Source organism: Anser anser (assembly GCF_964211835.1).
Source record: "Anser anser genome assembly, chromosome: 19".
Lineage (NCBI taxonomy): Eukaryota > Metazoa > Chordata > Aves > Anseriformes > Anatidae > Anser > Anser anser.
The window spans coordinates 9697337-9714746 of NC_139740.1; the positions used below are offsets into that span (position 1 = coordinate 9697337).

Here is a 17410-nt window from a genome sequence, read left to right on the forward strand (position 1 = left end):
AGGTTTTATGGCTGAGCCTAATGCATCCTGGACTTTCTGAGGTGTGAAGGTAAGGGTTACAGATCAGCTCACCTGGACCTGCTTGGTGTTGTTATAAATGGCAGTGTGGTTACAGAGGCAGGTGGGCTGCGGTCAGCCCTGCAGGGGATGGTGGGGCAGGTAACTGCCCACGGAATTTCTGCTGCTTGTCACTTTCTCTTGGGATCTTTGTCAGCTTCTGCCAGTTGAGTGTTGTAGTGATTATGACTAGAGACCTTCTTATATGTGTACCAGGCTCCCAAAATGAAGCCGAGGTGTGGAGTTTCTGTACAGGCTCTGCAGGTGACCTATGGACTGGAATTTCCCATGACTTCCGTTACAGTCAGTTCAGGTGATTAGGAATCCTGCTTAAGACTTAAGGCTGTATTTAAGCATTCTGTCAGGAATGAACATCAAAGAAACATGGCAGGTGTCTGCAAATGGTGTGGCAGGATTCAGTAAGGATAAAATGCAGAAGAGCACTTAGATGGATGTAGCATCTGAGGCAAGTAAATAACTTTTCTGTCTGAACCCAACCAAAAAAAAATGGTTGGTACTTCTGCTGCTTTTACAGCCAGTGAGATATTAAATTTAAAATGGTGTTAATACATGTTCTCGTATAGTTGGTGGTGTGATACAATTTCTGTAGCCTGCTAAATCTGAGATTACAACTTTAGGCCTCAGATTTAGGAACTGCATCATAAAACTTGAGGATTAACAAGTAATTTTGCCAAAAAAAGGTCTTTGACTTAACGTAAGGCCCAAAGGATTTATGGAAGGAAGGGTGTATCAGACCTCTCTTAGTCAAACTGTGCTAAGTGGCAATGGGAGTACTTTCACCTGCTCTCTGTATTGTCTTAAATCACCTTCATGTACTGTCCATGAGAATACATAAAATATTGAATGGCCCCTGCTAAAAAAGGAAAACCACTAGTCTGTTTCCTTGAATGGAAGCTGACCCATTGTGTATATACAGAAAGAAAAGCATTTAGTCCCATTGCTAACACAATACAGCAGGTTTTATCCCCCAGTCAGAGGTTTACAATCTGTAGTCAAAATTCTGTGATAAGAATGAGCCGTGCACAGATGGCAGAAGTTAATAGCCTGATCCTGACATCAGGACACATAAAAGAAATCATCAGCCATAGAAGATTGAACAGGTCTGATGGCTTGGAATAGATCTGTGCTGCCCTGTACTTTGTACCCTAATTTACATAAGTATTACCATTCTGCTGCACTTAGTATTATCCTTAAAATAGCATATATAGTTACACAAGGCTGAGGATAATGTGGAACTGCAAGACCAAGGCGAGGAGTCTGGCGTAATCTTGAAAGGAAATGCTGCCACTCCCATTGATTTCAGCTGCAGTTAATGGAAGATACTACACTGACTAAAACAATATTTGAATTTGTCATGTTGACAAAACTCAATGAAATTCACTCGGATGCTTTCATAGCTCACTAAATGGGGAATGGCAGTGTGCTGTCCAACAGGGAAACTTCGGAACAAATACAAACCCTAAGAAACCCAAGTAGTAACAGAAACCAGCACATGTTCTGATGTGTTCTAGTTTGCTTAAGGTTCTTCTGTTTTTTTTCTGCTGAGTAGTCCAGACTTGACTTCAGCATTTCTGACATGCTATGTAATCAGAAGGGCAGGCACTCAGTATGTGTGATGGCAAATGAGTTTGACACCACCTGAATTAGCACAGAAGATGCTTGACCTATAATCTGGAGGTGACAGGAATAGTTATTGTTGGGCCCTGATTTCTTCAGTGGTTGACTCACTTGCTTTATGGTTTAGTCATTTACATTCCATTTGATATTTTGATCCACGTGACCTTACTGACTACTCTAATTTATTTAGAATGTGGGCAAATGCTTTGGCTTCCATCACTGTTTTGAAGTAGGAATAGAAACAGTTTCTACAGAGTGATTCATATTCAGTAGATCCCTTCTGTCCTTAAGATTAAAATAGCTCAGAAGGGAACACTCTAGTTTCCTGTGAATGTTTGAAGCCAGTGGAAAAGATACCGAGATCAAAGGAATCGAGGTCCATGTTTAACCTACTAGGTGAGGTAGCAGTATGCTGTGTAACTTGTAAACAGCAGCAGTAAATTCACTTACATGTGAGAAAGGAGAGTTCATTTACATAACTTTTAAAAATGAAAATTTTTTGATGAACAAGTAAAAACATCATTGCAGATGAGCCTGCACCTTTAAATTAGTAGTTCTTTTAGATCAATAATAAAGCTATAATATATGACAAGTTCTTAAATGAGTTAGCTTATAACGTGGTTTATAAGGTTTAGCAGCATGCTGAAGGAATTTAACTGTGTATTGAAAGCAAAGAAATAAATAACTGAGCTTAAGGTTATGTTTAAATCAGTACCAAGTGGGAGCTAGAACTCCTAATATAACCGAGTTTTCAGAGGATGCCAATTTAGTTGAATGACTTTTCACCTGTGTTTTTGATGGCAAGGAATGGCTGTGTAGTTAGATCAAATGCTAATCCCAGGCACTTGCATCTAATAGCCACCGGTGGAAGAAAGGTCACTGCCTGAGCCAATTTCGAGCCGATTTCCTTTCTGCCTGGGGTTGCCCTCTGCCCAGAGGTGGTGGGATGTGTCAAATGTTGTTCTGGTGCTACTGTCATTGGGGCTGTTACACGTTAACGCTGTTGTATCTATGTCTGGTTTCATGCACATACTGAGGAGAATGGAGACGTCCTATGTAGCCGATGCAAGACTAGTAAGTTCTTATTGCTTGCTCCTCGGATGCTTTTAGGAGTAAGCACTGCCATTGCGATGCAGGAATTTCTGCTTCTGTGACAACACTTGGCGATTGCCAAGTCATCTTTGTAACATAACCTTTATCCTCTACCATGAAGGGCTTATGTTGCAGAATTAGGAATTCTTTCCTCTTGCCTGGAAACTTAATTCTGAAGTACCCAGTGTGCTTGCATAATTCTCTGTTTACTTGAATCTGGCACTCATTGCTTTCCTTGTCGGGGTGCGTGGAGTCCAAGGTCAAAGTCAGAGATATGCTGCTGAGGGTAGATTTTCAGTCCGGTTTCATAACACTGCCCTCGCATCGCTAGCCAGTGCTGTAACTCTTGTACTCATAAGCTAGCTTACTTCAACAAAACTGAGATAATAGATGTCCAAAGGAATGCAAGTTTTGTTAAAATAACTGAAGACAAAGAAAGACTGGTGATCCCATTAACAGTGTGAACATTAACAGTGCGGTGTAAGCTCAGTGCTTATTAGGCACGAGAGAATCTATACCTGTTCAGTCTTGTTTATTTACTGTAAGTAGAAAATCACTGTAGATTACTTCCCCTAAGCAGTTCTGACAGAAGAGGATATTTTTCATTTACCTGCTTATTCTTGCAAAAATGTTAGTCATTTTGAATTAAAGAGCTGCATGTGATTAGTTCAGCTGTTCCTTGCATTAAAAACTTTTCTTCCAGTGTTTTAATGGTTTTTAATGTCTCTGAATTTGCTAGAGTAATTTTTTTTTTTTTTTAAATGGGGGGGGTGGGGTGAGAATGGGATGCTTACATCTAGATTAGAGCCAGATAAAACATTGGGTCAGAAAAACAATAGGTTGTTTAGGGTTCAACTGAGGAAGAGCTGAAGTTGATGGCTATAGTAAAGCCAAAATGGCAAGCAGTGTGACTGTACAATCAGTTATGGCGTGAGATTGCCATCGGTGGGGATTTGAATCTTGAATATGTATCCAAATACAATCTCTTTTCTCTGGTCTGATTCTGGAATGATATATTTAAACTTTCCTTCTAACATTCAGGACTGATTGGCCCATCTTTAAACTCAAGTATAAACACCTTGGATATTTTTTCCAGCAGTTGGCAGCACCCCACACCCGTTTCATGCCAGTCTTCGAGCACTCTCATGTACTGCTGAATAAGGATTGACTACTGAATCAAGAATGTAATCACAGACATAAGACTTCTCTTTTTTCTTTTTTTTTTTTTTCCAAGCAGAATTTTAATTATCTGTTAATGCTTGAAATAATAAGGAAGTCTTCACTCTTGGATGGCTTACTGAAATGCAGTTTTCCCCAACCAGTACTTGTACTGGACCTTTACATTCAGTGCTTTGTTTTCCCCTTCATTGTCTGGAAACTTGGAAGCATTGTAGGTTCCAGGTATTGGCTAATAAAGGTAGATTTTTGTCAGAAATCTTGGTCTCTAGGGCAAATTCAGATTGCAAATGGAATTAATACAGGTAGTTAGGAAGCTGAACAAAAGTCGATATAAAGAAAGAACTAAAAACAGACAAATTTTGTGAAAGGTAAGGATGGTTAGTGGGATAAAGTAAAGGGATGAAATTATGACTGAAGCCTGGTGTTATGTAAATCAGTACAAATTCAGGAAATCTATCCAGTATACATGTGAGGAATATATTCATTCTGAAGAGCACATTAATAGTAGTCATCTTTCTGGTGCCAAATTAGACTGTGTTCCTTTCCTGTAAGTATGCACATCGGGTACCACTAGTACAGATATTGGTCAGCCAAACAGTTGTTCTTTGGTAAATAATACTCCATGGTCTGAGTTTTTTATTGGATGCATTTGCTTCACTGATATTTCAAATGACTTGCATTGCTCATTTCAAACATTATCCTTTTCTTTTTTTTTTTTTTTTTCCTTGTTGCTTTACAGAGTAGTTAGCCTTACAATCCTTCCCTTATTGCTGGAAAACTGTGTGTTTTAAGCCTACTATCAGCAATGGCAGATCAAATCCAGAGCAGCTACCTTGGGGAAGGACATTCCAGTCCGAAGGCTGCCATTCTCATATCAGGGTTGTATTCTGCCCTTTTTATCAGCAGTGCAAACCAGAAATAATTCAGCAAAACCATTATTCATTGTTTTTCTGTTCCTGATTTTGTGAATCATATTCAGGCATGAAGTTTTCAGAAAAATGCTCCTGACAATAGCTCATGGCTGCCTGCTCTATTTGGTAAATAAATGCTGTTGCAGGAAATAGCAACCTGAGCAATTGCCACTGTGTTAACTGAGGGACAGCGAAGAATTAATCTTTTCTTTTGATTGGGAGAATTATTTTGCAACATACATTATCTCATATTGGAAACCTGTTAGGCATGAAATGATGAGATAATTTGTGTGACCGTCACAGGGGGAAGACAGCTGGATTTCACTGTCTTTTTTAGATGGTGGGAAGCTGACTCTCCCCTGCCAATTACCAACCTAAATGCAACGAGTCTGAGTCTCCATTTGGTTTGGCAATGCAATTTCCAGGTCAGTTTGGATATGTGCATATGCTTTTGCATAGATGTAAATTAGCACAACCCTGCCTTATGCAGACCTGTAGGAAATAAGCCTACAATCCACATATAGTGGTTTTTTTTTCTACTTCCCAAATGATTTAACATGGATTTCATTTTGAATAAGAAATAAATTGCAGAAAATCAGCTCTATTCAGGTATAATTAAAAGGCAAAACACTGTCATTTCTGAAGGAAAATACTCATTATGAGTAATTTGTTTGGCTCTCATTAGTACAGGAATGGCAATTTCTAGTATATGCTGTGTGTAAAATTAGCTTAGAAATATTTATTTTTAATGAGCTACAAAAATGTTTCTGACTTTTTAACCGTTCCGTGATGGCTGTAGTCACTGTGCTCCTGGTGGTCACAGACACAGGATAGTATATCCTGGAAATACGATTATCTGTTTTGGAAATAAAAGTAGTCTTGTAATGAAACCCCTTGAATAGAGATACAAGGGCTCTAATATGGGACATGTTTTCTAGGTTCCACTCATCCACAAGAGTGTACTGATGTGCAGTTCCTTCAGTGTAGGTATCGTAATACTTGGGTCTTGGGTTTTTGGTCTTGGGCAACTCTGGCTTCAGTCATACTTCCAGTAATTGTGCCGATTTCCATTTTCACAGAAAACATGCATCTGGATTATAAGTGCAAAGTTAGGACTTGCAAGGATTTGCATGTCCACTCTCATTTTATATGAGAGCAAGCTCATCAAAATAAATAATTATGCTTAGGCATTTCAGGAAACTAAGCAAGTGTGTAAACTGCTTGCATGATCAGATTGTCTCCATAAAACAGCATCAAGGTGAGATGCTTGTTCTTAGCTGACACGGAGATAACTGAAAATTTTCCTAAGCCAATATGTTGCCTATAATGGCCATGACAAAAACTACTGCTTCTGTCGTGAGAGGAAAAAGTAGCATGAAATTGCGCTGTTTTAAATGAGATTTGTCCTAAGGCTGACAGCAAGTGTGAAAGAGCTTGTAGTGAACAGAACCTGTGGCAAGAGCCGAATTTTTCCAGTATGTAGGTTTTTGATTCTTTGCTATCTATTTTATACAACATTTTAAACTGGCATTTCAATTTATGGCTCTTGAATTGCTTTCAAAGATCTGCTCTAGTGTGGTTTGAACTTTCAAAATAAAATAATCATTATTTATTACACTAATTCTATGGATTATTGCAGACACTAGTGGAATATATGGACAGTATAATTACATTAGTTAATCACTTCCCAGGTGTACCGTAAATAGATTGTGAAATAGTTTGGAAATTGCTCGAATTTGAATCTTCCACATCCCTAAAAAGTAAGTTTAAAAATTTCTCATAATTTCTGTTATTTCAACATTATTTAACTCACTGAAATCCCAGGACCCTACTGGGCTCAAAATAGAACTTACAGTTTTAGCCCCATTTAAAAATGTCATGCAGCACATGTTTAGGCAAAACTTCAACTGCAAATCTCAAACACAAGATACAGCCCCTTTGTAAAGCACTTCTGACTACATCAGGCCAGAAGATACAGGCAGATGTGAAATAAATCAGGAGCAAAACAGACTAGCTTAATGAAGGAAGAATGAATGAATCAGTGTTTATCAACTTGGTCACTGGACAATGAACACTGATTCACGGTGACAGGGAAGTGAAACATCATTACAGATAAGTACTTCAAGAGAAGAATAACAGGAAAATGAAGGCAGGAATGGTGGAGGAGTACGTTTGGTGTTGAAAAGCATGGAAGCTAACAGAATACCAAACTATCGTGAAGCTAAGGATCCCAGTTCTAGCTGTGTTGACAGTTTTAAGCTATGTATTCTAACAAGTTGCTTACTGCTGCTTTGTAAGTTGCACCCAGAAAATGTAGCGAGGTGCACCTACATTCTGCATTGCTCTGGCTTCCAGCGCTGAACTGGGGCATTACCACAAGCAGTGCTAATGCTTGGCTTTGTCTTGGGCTGCGCAAAATCCCAAGTTCTACTAAATGGGATCAGATCACCAAATTCTGCTTGGACTTTTCAAAGTTTGTCCTACCATAAGTAGACTACATAATTTAAGGATTCCTTATGCATTCAGGTTGTGTCTTGGTTGGCATTACAAACTCTTCCTACTATTTGAAGGCCATTCATTTTTAAAATAGCTTTTAAAGTGTGTCTTTGACTGTTCCTCTTTGATAAAGCTCTTTAAATTTTCTTTCTCCATGGAGTTGTGGATGTTTTTATAACTAATGGTGCTGCTGATGAGAAAGGGTTTCAGTAATACATGAATGGGAGTTGAAGGAAGCCAGCTCCCTAAGATGGGCAGCTAATTGGGAGCTTTGCTGTTTTGTGTTAGGGATTGGGCTATGGGAAGGATGTTACACAATAGCTTACTTTTGAATCAGAAGATGGTATTGTGATTCTCTGTTAATTAAGGAATAGAGATTGTGGCCGTATGTTAATGGAGTAGATATAACTAGATTGGAACGTATACAGAATGAATACTGGGATTGTTTTGGTACCAGACATCTCGATAAGACACCTGCAAGGTTAAATTGTAATAGTAGTGTAACCATGGTAATGCTGTTGAGTTAGGATTGATGTAATGTTAAGGACTAAGACTGATGTAGTAGTAGATGAATAAATTTCAAACAAATATTCTTGAGATACTATCAGGTATGCAATCTTTTGTAGATTAAAAAGCTCTGTTAAACATTAAGGCATAGAAAAGCATGTTTACCAGGGTTCTTTTCCACTTTTCTCCTCCCCCCACTCCCCACTGTTCGCAGTTACTATTCCTAAGGACAGTGTGTGAGAAATGTGACCTTGCAGCTAAGGTGGCCCTAAGTATCCTGAGCTGCAGTAAGACAAGCATTGCCAGCAGGTCAGAGGAGATGCATCTCTACTTGACACCAGTAAGACAGCATCTGGAGTGCCCAGGCTGAATTTTCCAACACGGGAAGGGCATGAATGTTCTGGAATGTGTGGCCTTTTGGGCCACGAAGACAATTAAGAGGTTGGATTATCCAGCATATGAGGAGAGGCTAACAGAGCTGGGGCTGCTTAGCTTAGAGAAGGCTTGATGAGATTTTTATGAATGTATAAATACCTGATGGGGGGGAGTAAAGAAGATGGAGCCAGATTCTTCTCAGAAGTGTCCAGACAAAGGCAATGGGCACAAACTGAAATATCCTATGTTTAAACAGAATTTGATGTATAACTTTTTTTTAATGGTGAAGATGATCAAAAACTGGAAAAGGTTACCCAGAGAGGCTGTGTAGTCTCCATTCTTTGAGATGCTTTGGGTGAGTAACCTGCTTTAGCTAACTTCATTGTATCTGAGGAGTATTGGACCTGGACGGGTCCTCTGGAAATGGTCTAACATCAGCAGTTCTGATTCTATGATGGTGCCGTAAGTATCATGTTCTCCTGCCAAGATGATCAGGTTAACACTTGTGAATATGGAAATACATAACTATTTGCAGTCAGGCTTTCACGTGTCTCTATTTTAGTGGTAAATCCTTACCTATCATTTTCTGCTCTAAATACATAGTGTTTCTTGCAATGACTTAAGTACCGCTGTTCAGAAAGATGAACCTAATAAAGCAGCAGACGTGGGCTCTGTGCAAGGCATCAAATGCTATATGTCCAGTCCAGAACATGTGCATCCACATTCTTCCTTCATTCTTGTAGCACGTTGAAGCTTAAATCTTGGATTTTACTCTGATGGTGCATTCAGGACATACAGTGATCTCTGGTGTATGATGGGCACATTCCTGTTATTGTCGTGGCTGCCCAAATCTGTTTACATGTGTGCTAAGGAGACTTGGAGGCAGAGACGTTTGCTTTCATCTGCTTGTGTGTGTGGAGCTGGAAGGGGAGCAGAAGGGTTGAAGCTTTTTGATCCTTTCTCTGATTTGAGTGGGAAATTCTTGTTTCAGAGCTGCAGTAATATTTGAAGTATACAGCAGCATGGGTTTTGCTTGGAGGGGGGGGAGGCCCTTTCCTGAATATGGGTTCTACTGAGTTGCCTTCTTCACCCCAGCTATTGTGGGACACTAGCAGTCTTGGCTTTAGTCATGGGCAGCTTTTTCTCCCCTCCAAAAATAAGCTATAACAATTAAGTACAACAGCACTGGCTACAGAAAACAAACTCTTAATGTAATTTATATTAAACTATAATTCATTTTTCTAATAAACCTACTCTGCATTAATATCATATTTGACATTTTATAGTCCTATCTACCTTTAGAAATTTAGTTTAATTAATCAAGCCCTCATACTTATTTCCTGCTGCATTATTTGTTACCTCTTTGGCTCAGGGTACATCACCATTATTTACTTCTTTAATTAGCTCTGCATCATTAATCTATGCTGCTTCTCATCTTTCTTTAGATGGAGTAACAGTTCACATTTTGAGGGGAGCTAACAGTTAGCTGCTGGAGTTCTTTTGACATCTCTTAAGATGTGTTAAGACCTCTGTGCTTTAGTGCAAGTGAATATGGGATTTAGCGTCAGTGTATTGCAGCCAAAGGAGTTTCTTTAGTTTCATTAGGTAATGGTGCACCATCCCCTTAAAGCTGCTTGAAGGTGACTTATCCTAGTCAAATCTTGGGGTTTGTATGAAGCTGAGCTGTCAAAACAATTGGGAAAAATGGTGTTTAAAAAGGCTTAGTGGAGCAACTCTGTGGATGGCTATCGTTACTGGAACTTCCTGCACCAATAATGTGATGTTAGACTGAAGGGCCAGGTTATGCTTACGCTGCAGAAGTTAAGACTTTGAGCTCTCTGCAGCAGTACACAATAATGTATGTTTTCATATACTGCAGTTGATTTCTGAGGGGTCACCTCCTGTGCATTAGGCTGCAAACTCTGAAGCAACACGTGGCTTGTCCTTGGGAAGCTTCGGATCGCCTGAGTGGTACTCGTCTTCCCTCTCTCCTTTTGCCCAAGGCTGCTCTTCCCCTGGGAGGTTTGTCTTCATGCATTTGTGGGAAACGAGGCTCTGATACAGATGTCAGAGTAGTAAATGGAATCGTGCCCTTTTGCTGAGGCCTTCTGAGTTTGCTGTCCCCAGACTTTCTGTAGTTAGGATCTCTATCAAAGTTTAACTGGTCGTCTTGCTTGCCACATGTTCCATGTCGTTATTTTACAGACCATGTCTTTGGAGGAATATTTCTCTGTACTTGCATCTTGATAAGATCAGGTTCTTTCTAAAGACCAGTTCTGGCTTTTGAAAGATACAGATGATGGGTATGCTATTTTCAGCACTTGACTTTCAAGTCATCCTTCCTCTGCCTGCTCTGTATGTGAGGGGATTGTGTTAAGAAATCACCTCCTCTTGAGCCCAGCTCGTGTTCAGGATCTAGGCAGGAATTTTGTTATTTCTCAGGATTTTTCCTTGGTAAGCTTTTCCTCATCTTTTTATTGGTGACCTGTAAATGAGGAGACGGGAAAACAATCAGTTTTCTTTCAGAACTTTTTATTCAGAGAAGAACTTTCCTGTCAGGATGCTAGCCATCCAGCTAGCTCCTACTGTGCTGAGCTATTTTAATGTGTAGCTGCAGTTACATGCAGTAATTAGGCAAAGGAGGCTTCTCTCTTATGTTAGAGAGACAAACCTCTCTCTGAAGTGAGGGGCACACTGCTGGGAAAGGGCCTGCTTGTACCTCCAGGAGAAACATTTATGCTACCATGGGAAATGTAGAACATACTACCAACAGCTTCTCCCAGTTTTATGTCTTGAAATGATTCACATTTTGCAGAGAGTATTTTGATTTCATTGATTTGTTCTGAGATCCTTTAAGTGATCTCAAGAGGATTAAGATGCACAGTTCCCATTAATTTAAATTGGAATTACCAACAGTTAAATACCTTAAATGATTGGGGAAATCTGTTTATTATATAACATTATTCAGTACAATTAACATGCAGAGTGGGAAACCCTGAGTGAGGTGAGCAGGTGGAATAGTGATTAGTGTTGGTGCCTTTTTTTTATTTTATTTTAGTTTTTGACAAATCTGGCTTGATTTGGGGCTCAGGAGCTCTTGCATGGCCTGTGACGAGGCAGCATGTGCAGTGAAAGGGCTGCCCAGGAAGGTCAGCCACGCTCACAGCTTAGAGCTGCTCTCCCAGCTGATGCAGTTTCTTTTAGACCATGGTGAGGAGGGCACTGCAGGTGGAAGGTGCTCCAGAGCTGAGAACCAATATCTATTCTTAAAGAAATTGTTTATATAACATATATGATCCTGTTACCTATGTGTCAGAAACAATAAATTCCTGCTATGCTATCAGTGGTATGCAGGATAATCCATCCGACTGCTAGATTAGATTCTGCTGCTCAAAAAACGTACTCTTGCCTGTTTCTTGCCTTACATTTTCTTGGTTAGCCTGGCTTTTCTTTTAGGTGTCTATTGTTTCTGTTACTCAAGAATAAATCACTGAAGCTATACCTGTAACTTGATCTGAGAGGGCATTGCAGTAATTTTTGTCGATAGCTGGGAACTTGAAAGACCCTAATTTGATTGCAGGCTTCCTGCATAATCTTTAGCAAGCTGTGAGCTCTTTCTGGCTTTCTTTTTTTTTCCTCCATTACTCACAGGTCATGCAGATTCCATGTATAAAGGAAAGGAGAGCTTCAACTGGGGTGCAGAGCTCTGACGTTGGAACCAAAGGAGCCAGTGTCTTCATCCTCAAACCTGTGGGAATATGTCCTTAGAAGTTTTAAATGGTACCGTCAATACAAGCCTTAATTGTGACAATAGCCAAATCATAATTTCTAGCCATTTTGAGTACAAGTTTGAATTCAAAGCATTTTTAAATGGCAAATTCTTAATGAAGAATATTAAAAACAAAACATTTTTAGATGGTTTGAAAAACATGAGCAACAAAGAAACAGAACTGAGAGACAGCGTTCTTAAAGAGCTTCCTTTGTTTCACTGAACTTGTCATATCCCAGCTGAGTAAACTGTATAAGGGAAAATCAGTGTGAAATCCTCACCAGGCATTAGTAAAAAATTGCACTGGGAGATGAGGAATATTCTGAAATAGTGTTGGGTGAGTGGTACTCCAGGTAAGCATATGTTGGCATACTCTTCAGTTGTAAATTACGGGCAGAAATGAATGGTGCCAAACTGGTCTAAGTAAATGATCAGAGTGCATTATTTCCACAAAAAGGTAGGTATAGGCAAGAATCAAATTTCTCATCATGGGTATGAGAGCACTACTCTGGGAAGTAAGTACATTAGGGCACACAGCTTTCTTAGCATCAGCTATTATATCCTTTTAAGCCATGTTTGAGAGTACATTTCCTTCTTGAAAACTGGGAATTTGTTCTATTTTTATAGAAATGAGCTTGTTGCAAATTGGCATACTCTGTTGTGTGCATGGCTTTCTATGCCACAGAGGGACCGCAGGGCAATTATCAGAAGCATCCACTGAAGGACTTGAGTAATTTGCCAAATGTTATTTTGTTTGCAGATAAAGTAAATAGTTTTAGTACTGAAGTGCATTTAAGTACTCTAACTTTTTGTTTAGTTTAAATTTTGTTTCTCTTACCCCTTTAAAAAAGCATTCTTCTGTCTACTGACTTTTCTATTTTTATGTTCTCGAGCACAGTTATGTGACTGCCTGTAATGCCTCCTATGAATCTCAGCATAGGGGAGTTTATCCCAAGATGGAGCTGTGAATGGATGTTGATTTAAAGGAGGTCAGTTAAACTTCATTAAATTAAGCTTTTTTAAAAAAAAGATCATCTGTGAGGAGACAGAATGATGTTGTTGATAGCTGTGGTGCTCTCCTGAAATACAAACCAATGCCTGATAGGAATGGTTTCACAAAGGCTTGACTCACACCTGTATTGGATTGTCTCTTGATTCTGCTCTTCTGATTTTTTTAAATGGCTCAGGGATCTGTTTCAACAACAGTAAGCAATGTCATGTTATGTGTTTTAATGCAAATCTTCAACACATACAAGCTGTTCCTTGGACAACAGAGCTAGTAAAGCATTGTTTACTTACGTCCAATGTTTCCTGGATGCAGAGCAGTCTTAAACCCAAATGGTTGGTCAGATGTATGCTGCTAAGCTGTTGGGTGAGTGAAACACAACCCTTCTTTTCTTTTAGAGCATGGTTTAGCCGTGTCTTTCCCATGAAGCTGTTAGGAATATAATACAATGACCGTTGCTTGGAATGGTGGTTGGCCAGGTTCAGAAGCCATTACAGAGGATTGACAGACTTTGTGATCTCACAAGTCTTGTTTTCGTAAGGAACCCAGTCTAAAATTACCTTCTTCAGTTACATGGTGTTGGATTACATTAATTAATGTGTGTCTTCAGGAAATGATAAATGCCATGTAGCTTACATTACCTGCGGCACCGAGTGCACTCCTAGTCCTTGTTACTGCAGTACTGCCACGAATTCCTAACACCTCTTCCTTTTTGGAAGGAGCCATGTACCTCCCGGTGCTGTAGAGCTCTGCTTTGTCAAAAGCTCACTTCCTTTCCTTTTAAGTTCACTTTTCTCTTGCTACTGGGGTACTAATTCTGTCATAACAGTATACTTACTACCACTTCCCAGCAGTTTCCCATAGAGGAGCAGGTCTCTGTTTGTTCAGGGCGGGCAGTGATGGTTGGAAATGGTGCAAAAGCTTTTTGCAGTTGACTTGTTCTTCCCTTTTGCCACTGTACAGAGAATTCTCCATGCTGGCTTCTTTCCTCTGACTGCTTTATCACCTTCAGCAGCTAGCCTTACCTAATCCCAGCCTCTGTCAATCAGCAGTCCCCATCCTCCTGCATTTATACCTTTTCGTACTCCAAACTTTTCACTGTTTTCAACACCTTGTGTCTCTACTGACAAGTGCTTTTGAACAGATGCCACACTGCACCTTGTCAGAGCTGTTCAGGAATATGGATCTGATGACTTTGCTGCATGCAAAAAAGAATTAGCATCCACATTTAGCTTTCTAAGTATCTGTTTGTTTAATACATTGAATGTAGTTTCTTAGTTGGAACTAAGTAGCTGTCGTTCTTGTGAGAATTTGATTTATACTATGTTGTGCTATTTTTTATAGTGAATTTATAATTATTATCCTTTAATATAATTAATTTTCCAGCTAAGATAATGTATATGGTAAAAGTGAAATAGTGTCCACCATTCCTAAAATGTTGAATGTATAAAGAAGATCGGTAGGTCACTTACAGTGATAACAAGTGTTTGAATTCATGGTAAATGACCCATCGCTGATTTTTGAGTTGTAGGGTGGATTCTGTTGATTTTCCCCTCCTCCCCTTCCTTTACAAAAAAAAATAAAATCATGTGGGCTCTGCAGTTTCATTACCTCTCGGTTCTTTACCAAGTCATCTTGCCAATCTTTGATTTGGAATTAAAAAAAAAGTGTACCATGAATACCTTAATACAGAAATCAAATTAATAAACAGATGATTCTTCCACTTCGTGTAAACTTTTATCCCTTGCTATCTAATGTATTGATGGTGTTTTCTACATCCATACCCCCGTTTAATTTACCTTTTGTATAATCTTTTCCTGGGTTTTACAGATGTATCTAAATGGTGCTAACATCAGGATCTAAGTGCTGAGTTCCTTTAATACCAGAATTTGAGAGCAGGATGAATGAATCCCTTCATCTAAAATAGTTCATGTTTTGGCATTATTCATCTCTGGCAGATTGCTTCTTTCAGTATAAAGGTGGCTGGATTGCACTATGCAAAAACAGCAGGCTGTGGAGTATGCAAAGCTTCATCAGCCTGTTCTATATATAGGTCATAGAAGGTGCACAAAGGCTTTGTGTGCACTTAAATTAATTTCATTACCTTTCTTGTCACAGTTGATTCTCAGTCTCAATTTTACTTCAGCTTTCCTCACCTCTAAAGTTGTCTTTATTGCAGAATGTTCTTGATGGTAACAGGTAAATCCAGTTTTCTTTCAACATTTGTATGGTTTTGTTTTGGGATTTTTATAGAATGCCTCATGGAAAAGAATTACTGTTGGCCAGCTGTTTTCTTTAAGAAAGCTTATTTGTCAGGCAAGTAAAGTGAACTAATCTGGTCAGCGTAGAAGGCTGTTTACCTTGTTTAATCTTTGACTTCTGAGTGTGGATCTTAGACTTCGCAGGGACATTTTGCTGTCTCAACAACTGCTTATGTGGCCTGTTCTTTTCCTGGCATGGGGAAGAAGTAAAACGTTTGCTGTGCCAGATGGTGTATATTAAGCTTATTCTGTGTGGTCCTGTTCATTCCTGAGTCTTGGTTTTTATGTGAGGTTTTATCCTCTACCATTGAAAAGTCTCGAAATAATCAGACACTGATGGTAAGTACAACAATAGCAGTGCAATCTTAAAACATTTTCTATAGCTTTATACTCTGTTCTTCACCTTTCGTGCCAGCAAAGACCTACATTTGTTCAGTGCATTCTGCTTTGGGATGGTGGCTTTTCACATTGCATCTTCTAACTGCTGTAGTATGTTTTGTGTCTTTGCAGATTAATTCTGCTGTGAAGTGTAATTTAACTAATGACCACCTTAAAATGAATGCTGAAAATCATTATTGCTGTCCCTTTAAATTATTTAATTTGGAAGATACTTGAGTGTATTTTATAAAAGCCTCACCAGCCTGAGTTTCCCCTCAGCATGGAGCAGCAGCGATGCTTTGTGCTTTCTTATTGTGGTGGTTGCAAGATAGCAAAATTAATCTTAATGCTGAAGGAGCCATCAGATGGGAAGAAAAGTGTTAAGTTTGCAGTCCGTATTCCATTCCATGACTGATTCCCTGTATTGCTGAAGAGGGAAGATGGTTACAGGTTGCTTTCAAGGGATAACTAGACTGGGATATAAAGTACAGGCTGCCGTGGGCAGTTTGGTTTGTCTGATTCTGGGTGTCATGGAAGGAGAAAGTAATTAGAAGGTCTCTGACTAAAGACCAGAGTAGTTTTGAGGCATGATCCAGGGTATCAGTCTGTAAAAATAACAAAAAATTTCTAAAAGCTTCATTGGTGTTTGTCGGATCCTTTAGAATAGAACTTAGATCAGCTTTCAAACTCTAGCAGACCTTTATAAAAAAAACCAAAAAACTCATCTTCCACTAGAAGTTTTCTCTTCAGTGATTGTTTATGTCGTGTGCTAGGTGTGAGGTACCTAATTGTCTACTGATGGATAGGAGGGCCCAGCCTTTACACCTGCTGAGAGTGTGTTGGTAATCTAGTAATTGAGTTCATTTGGCTGTAATATGTGGTTGCTTTTAAAAGATGTTTTTTTATCCCTTTTAAAAAGAACACACACACACTCCCTGCCTGCCTGGGGAAATGCAGTTTTTTAAATGTAAAATCTCAGGTTCAGCTTTGGAAACTGAGCACGTGGTTCTCAAGTGGAGCCTGGTGTAAGACAAGGGGGTTATCTGTTCATTTCCATTTGCATGGAACAGCATTCAAGATGGGGCATCAGCATAGTGTTAATCCATAGTGTTAAAGATAAATTGCAGGTAAAACTGATGATGCTGGTCACCAGTGAAAGCATTCCTCAGTGACTGAATGTTTACGTTAGGGCACTTTGTGAATGGGCACGGGGTCTTAAAAAACAAACAACATATTTTTTCCTCACTATGTAAGCAGTGTGGTTATGAGCACTGTCCTTGAAAGCAGGCAGCAGACAATCTGATTGCTTTTCAAATTGAATGCCTCACCTGCTGTTTGTAAACGTGTTCTTCTCTCATTTACCCTGTTACCGAACAAACAGTCATTGATTTCAGTTGCACGTGTGTTTTTTAAAGCAGCAGCATCCCAGATTGGATACGAATCTGGAGCCTGCCTGGTTAGTGAGATATCCAGCTTAAAACTGAAAACAACTTAAACTATAGGCAGTCCTTTTTATTGCTATTGATTCTGGTAATAAGGAAAACGAAGGCAGCTGAAGAGAACAAACAGGTCATTAACACACACCTGCCCTGGGAAGTATGAAATTCGGAAATTATATGAGTTGTGTTTGGAATATAAACGAAGGATAGCTTCACAGCAGACAAATGGTTCAGACTGTACTTCAGCCGGTCTTACCATCAGAGTAAGTTGTGAACTGTCCTACTGGTGCCAGTGTTGTGAT

General features: G+C 39.3%; 1 protein-coding gene across 5 annotated transcripts; it reads right to left on the reverse strand.

Moving 5' to 3' along the window:
- Window positions 1-3557: 3557 nt before the first annotated feature.
- Window positions 3558-15291, reverse strand: LOC310884061 (uncharacterized protein). Of its 5 annotated transcripts, XR_014574004.1 has the most exons (5): window positions 13869-15291; window positions 13324-13459; window positions 13159-13215; window positions 11905-12003; window positions 3558-10740 (listed from the first exon to the last, which is right to left on the reverse strand). XR_014574004.1 is itself a non-coding variant. In XM_083805277.1 (4 exons), the coding sequence occupies exons 1-4, from the start codon at window positions 14003-14005 to the stop codon at window positions 11998-12000; spliced, it is 336 nt and encodes a 111-aa protein (XP_083661403.1). In that variant the 5' UTR covers window positions 14006-15291; the 3' UTR covers window positions 11497-11997. The 5 variants fall into 5 exon arrangements, 1 of the variants encoding a protein (XP_083661403.1); XR_014574005.1 differs by lacking the exon at window positions 13159-13215 and having other exon boundaries at window positions 13672-15291; XM_083805277.1 differs by lacking the exon at window positions 3558-10740 and having other exon boundaries at window positions 11497-12003.
- Window positions 15292-17410: the final 2119 nt, after the last annotated feature.

What these genes read in the sequence shown, in the direction of transcription:
- LOC310884061 (XM_083805277.1), bottom strand. Translation starts at nt 14,005, where the DNA reads ATGGAGAATTCTCTGTACAGTGGCAAAAGGGAAGAACAAGTCAACTGC. An exon ending in GAAACTGCTGGGAAGTGGTA is followed by an intron (nt 13,460 to 13,868) that starts GTAAGTATACTG and finishes TATTCCTAACAG; the next exon opens with CTTCATGGGAAAGACACGGC. An exon ending in GCATCCAGGAAACATTGGAC is followed by an intron (nt 13,216 to 13,323) that starts GTAAGTAAACAA and finishes TTGTTGAAACAG; the next exon opens with ATCCCTGAGCCATTTAAAAA.